A 5,750-nucleotide genomic window follows, 5' to 3' on the forward strand; every position below is an offset into this window, starting at 1 on the left:
GTTTGACCAGAGGGTAATGAGTCATACAGGCATTCAACTCATTTCAAGGAATTGAGTTAAAAATACTTTATTGCATAAATGTAGTCAAGGCCTTTTTTTATGTACAGTACAGCGATTAAAAACTGAAACAGAATAGGATGTGAACCAGGATCTCGACCCATATTGCTCTATATTTTGCAATGTTCTAACCAATAAGTTAGCCGTTCTGAAATACTTCAATCTTGTTTCTCAGTAAACACAATATGTGTGATGAGCCAGTGGTTAAGGTTAGTCATTAATATTTAACTTAAATATACATGTTTTCAAGATGTGGTGATGCAAATAGACTCACGTATTTCTGATCTTCGGCCAAAGAAGCAAATAAATTCGCTCTGCACGAATTTCAGACCCCCCACCTCTCCAAGGCCTTTTCTTCAAACTTTTTTTTCAGCCACCTCACCTGGGTTACATTGAAACAAAGTCTCGTAAGCCTGTTGTTACCCCAAACATCAAACACTCCCTATTTAACTGTGTTTATCAATCCTGTTATCGATCAGTGTTGTAAAGATTAACATCTTTATAAGCACATATTAAGTAACGAAGAACAAATAAAAAACTACAAAAATATGAAGTTAACTACCCGACTAGTTTCAACGTACAACGTGCTTCATTTTCACAGCATACCTTTTGTTCTTCGTTACATAATTCGTGCTTATAAAGCTCTTAATCTTTACAACATTCGTAGATAGCACAAAGTACTGCATAACTTGATTAAATAATTACCGCTTGTCGATCGTTTTAAAGCTCAATCTGCAATGGTTGGCGACAATTCAGATATCAGTTTATTAAAATAGAGTGAAGTGATCACTATGCCAAATAAATAATCAGTGAAAACATTAATTACAGTTTTTAATTTTGGTAATTACAAAAACAAAACAAAAAAAAACATTGTGTAAATGAATTTGGTTATCTATTCTATCAATAAAATATATATATTATGATTATCGATTTAAATCGACGTAAATGTATCTCTGCATTGAAATATAATAAAAAATTAGATTAGACACACGTGTATGTATATATATATTGTGCTTAAGTATGTAATTGCGAATTTGAGTCTATTTATTTGTTTGTTTCTTGTTAAGCACAAATATGCACGTGCTACTTTTTAATTCAAGAGCTTTGAGTTAACATAATATGTAATAAAGTATTTTAGGTAAATATCAGATAAATGTTCACACTATAGTGATAATCGTTTAATAATAGAGAACACATCCTCCGGTGGGATAGCGGTAAGTTGACGGACTTACGACGCTAAAATATAAGGTTCGATTCCCCGTGGTGGACACAGCAGATATCCCAATGTAACAAAAAGCAGCGATTTTTTTATCATTTATTCAATTATATTTTCAATTCAATCTTTAATCTCATGAATTAGAAACTTGTATTTTCCAGATAGTCTCTTAAATATGTAACCTACTGCTAAATTTTGTGAATTTTTGTTTGACAAATTCGATATTCTTAATTCTATTGTTTTTAGTTGTTACAATACAAATTAAAATACTTCTGACAAAATTAACAGCTGTGTACTTGAGAACCTAACATTTATTATAAAACAATATTGTTGTTTTTAAATTAAATGATTACCAGCCTTTTTAACGTGCACTGGTTTTAATTCTATCTCATCTGATCATGTCATCACAGAATCGATTCCCCCACTGGCTCAGCGGAAGGCCAGTAGCCTTTCGACGTTAAAAGTCGGGTTTTGATACCCGTATACCCGAGATGGTCAGAACACAGATAGCCCATTGTTTAGCTTTGGGCTTAAAAACAACAACCAAACAGAATCATTTGTGCTTGTCCCTTGAAAAAGAATAATAGCTATAGGATTAAAATATGTCGTTCTTTCGACTTTTAAAAAAACATTCCATTAAATACTTATAGTTTGTTTTTGAAAGTTTTTCGGGAATGGTCTGAAGGTCATGGGCTCAAATCTTGTCCCTGAAAATGCTTGACCTTTAAACAATTGAGTGTTATATTGTGACGGTCAATCCCACTATTCGTTAGTGAAGAGTAACGCAAGAGTTGGTGGTGGGTATTGTTGACTAGCTACCTTCTCTCTATTCCATAAATTACAAATAAGAGTGGCTAGCGCAAATAGCCCTCGAGTAGATTTGCGCGAAATTTTGAAACAAAACAAAAACAAACAAGCACGCTGTTACTAACGAACGTTATCTTTGGCAACTAATGTTGCCTGCTCGGCTATTGTAGAATAGTAAATGCGCTTAAGAAACGCAGATATTATCGGTAATATGGCATCGATCATGTCTGGGAGGCCAAAAGAAAAACAGCCATACGAGAAACCATCTTAAAGGAATTGGATGTACAAGAACAAATTATGAAGGATTATACGTAGATGAACACAGACACAGACACATATAACACACAACGGCCTTTTTTAAGTAACACTTCCTGTACATAGAGATAACCGTGACGTCAAAAGGCATTAAGATACGTGACAAAAGTCCTTGGTGAAATTATCCTCCTTCAATACTAATTTTCAATGTACAGTGTATATAAGTAATATTAACACACAGGCTATAAGCAAACACAACAATATGTTATTTATGTAGGAGGGTGTCACGACCAACTACAACCATTAATGCTTGAGAGTTACATTGGTTAATGTGTGACCTTCTTCCACCATCCCTCTCCTGTTGTACTACAATAAGGTGTGGCATATAAATAAGTGAGTATTTGACAAACAACCATGCTGTTTCTCATGTTTAACATTTGACAACCAATCAGAAAGAAGCAAACAACTTAATCAATATATTACGTAATATATGGTCAATCTTATCTGATTCCAAATCTCATACGAAATTCGCTTGTTCTCTTCCCCCTCAATACTAACTTTGATATGAAACAAAAGAACATGATAAAGACGTCAGTTTGAAGGAGAGCTTGATTTGAAATGGAAGTTCTTAACTAATCAACCAAAACCGTTTGTCTCTTTATATTAGATCTGTTGTTTAAATCTTACGAGACGGAAAGATCATATCCCGCATTTTAAGCTACAAATGCATTATAAGAGAGAAAGTCAAACCCTTTTTATGGATGGTAGGCGGTAAGGGATTGTTGACTGGCTGCTTACCTACCCTATGATCGGTAGCTCAACATTAGGAACGGCGACGTATAGCCTAAGTAGTTTTGCCATAAATAACAAAAAAATACAATACGAATTTTTTAAGCTACTTAAAATTAACAATACCTGTGGTTTTCTTGTTTTTATAAAGACGTTTGAAAACAATGCCTAATCCTAAAACAATTAAAGAATTATATATATGGTTGATATCTTCAGAGGTTCTTAGTACATTTAAATCATGATTAGGAAAAGATAATAGAAGTTCGTTGGAAGCAAGCGCTATTCAATGCTAAACAACTGAACGAACTGTCAAGAAATACAACAAATAAGCACAACTAAAACTTTAAATCCTTGCCTGTTACTTGTTTTTTAGTAAATTGATTGAAGTGTGAAAGCATTATATTAAACATACAGACTGTAGAGTTTTGTTCCTCTTCCCCCCCAAACTTCATCAGTATCAACTTGAGTTTCATTCCTATTCCCCCAGACTTCAGTATCAACTTGAGTTTTATTCCTCTTCTCCCAGACTTCATCAGTATCAACTTGAGTTTTATTCCTATTCCCCCAGACTTCAGTATCAACTTGAGTTTTGTTTCTCTTCCCCCCAGACTTCATCAGTATCAACTTGAGTTTTATTCCTATTCCCCCAGACTTCAGTATCAACTTGAGTTTTGTTCCTCTTCTCCCAGACTTCATCAGTAGCAACTTTTTGGTATAAGGAGATGGGGACTTAAGTATTTGTTTAGCTAGAAGTAACAGAGCATATTTACATAAAGGAGAAACACATTTTGACACTATTTATTCTCTCTTTTATAGCCTACAATTAGGAAGTAGACGTACTTTACTTTTCATAGTATTTTATACCTTGAGTAAGAAGTATAGTCTTATGAAATATATTCTTATATTTACTTCAAAACTGTGGCGGTAGGATATCAGTTGTTTTCATGGTTAGTAGCCCATACAACCACCTAAGTTGATAGTACACCAGTCTTTCTAATAATGAGATCCATAGTTGAATCGCAGCCACTACCACCACAAACTGTCCATCTCAGGTCATAAAGTAATCAGTAATGAAAATATCGGGCTAATTAATAATTAGGCCTTGGTAATGGCAGACTACTAACCGTGACAACGAAATATTTTCATCCTGGTTTGCATTTATTCAAGTCTTAAACTGGCATTGAGCTATAGTTTTGTGTCTTATATTAGATACTGTGCAAAGAGGCCTCTCTCGTTTTAAAAACAACGAAAAACTCAAGAACTGAAGGTATACTATATACGTTATAAGAAGCAAACTTAAATTGTAGGTTACATTTGTTATGAATGTTTCTAGCATATCTGTTAATCACCTATAGGTTTGTGTGTGTATCAAAGGCATGTAACTTACTATAGATTTATATATTTTTTGAGCTACATGCCATTACAGAATTATATGAGTTTATGCTGATGTCTGCAATTACACTATACAAAATGTAAGTGTAGTAGGTGGAGCTTTGACGGTTTCTCATAGGCTGTCTATGTTTAGACTTTAGTTGCGTGAGCAGAAGCGCGTGGACCAGTGCAAACTGTCTAAGCAACAGACGAAGTTGACGTCGTTACAATCTAGAGCAGGATTGTCTGATCTCAGATCTTGACTGGTAGATCGAGAGTGTCGATCAGTTCACAAATCTGCTCAGTAAATTCAACGTATTAACAAAAACGCTAGAAAAATATAACGAAACAGCTCTGGCTAAGTGTTGTATTTAAAAAAAAATCAAATTCACAGACTGCATTTTTAAAAAAGAAGTTTTGTGATAACGTATCTGTTAAACAACTGTTCGCCTATTTCGTAATTAAATTAGTGTCGTCATGTCTGAAGCTTACGTCCAACTTCACCCGAATCTGCCGGTTACAAATGAGAGTCAACAGAGGGATACTACCTTCACTAAAATCTTCGTAGGGGGTCTTCCCTACCACACTACTGACAAATCTCTTCGACAATTCTTTGAAGGGTTCGGTGAAATTGAAGAGGCCGTCGTAATAACAGACAGACAGACAGGCAAGAGTCGAGGTTATGGATTTGTAAGTAGGATAATTTTTTTATAAACATTTTCTCTACGAGGCACTTTTTTAGCCGTTTTATAGGTTCTTACTGGTTAATCTGTACTTTCGGTTAAAAATTAAGACAAAAGAAAATATTTTAACTCCTGTAATACGTATCCATAACGTCTGTTGTTACTAAAAATATAATATAAACAATATAAAAAATTTAATATGCTAAGAGATATTGCTAATTTTTCCTATTGATTCTAATGAGATATCACTGAGATATTTTATGTTAATTAGTAAAACCTTTAAAATTTCCAAACCAAACGCTGATCCCCATGACTTTCCCTAGGAGAGGTGGAAGCTAAGGGTGCACCCACAGTTTGTCTGAGATTGTATCAAAACTATAGGCATAAAGTCAGACACTCATACAAACAGTAACATATCCGATGTCAGATCCGAACGCCTACGCCTTGTGTGACACTGTGGCGCTCAATATTAGATATTGTCAGAACAATTGCATTATACTACAGCATGCAACGTAACAGCAATAGTTTAAGTATTTGAGTTACAACACTGGCCTTTTAAAATTCCTCCAGTG

At 34.3% G+C, this 5,750-nt stretch overlaps 1 protein-coding gene across 1 annotated transcript in view; it reads left to right on the forward strand.

The window, feature by feature from the left end:
* The first annotated feature begins 4,963 nt into the window (after positions 1–4,963).
* The window catches only part of LOC106458768 (RNA-binding protein 38-like), a 103,484-nt gene continuing 102,697 nt past the window's right edge, over positions 4,964–5,750 (forward strand). Inside the window, exon 1 of the mRNA XM_022385088.1 lies at positions 4,964–5,185. Within this exon, the coding sequence (XP_022240796.1) occupies positions 4,973–5,185 (213 nt within the window). The 5' untranslated portion in view covers positions 4,964–4,972. The remainder of the gene's footprint in view (positions 5,186–5,750) is intronic.

This window comes from Limulus polyphemus, unplaced genomic scaffold, assembly GCF_000517525.1.
Source record: "Limulus polyphemus unplaced genomic scaffold, Limulus_polyphemus-2.1.2 Scaffold511, whole genome shotgun sequence".
In the NCBI taxonomy this organism is placed as follows: Eukaryota; Metazoa; Arthropoda; class Merostomata; order Xiphosura; family Limulidae; genus Limulus; species Limulus polyphemus.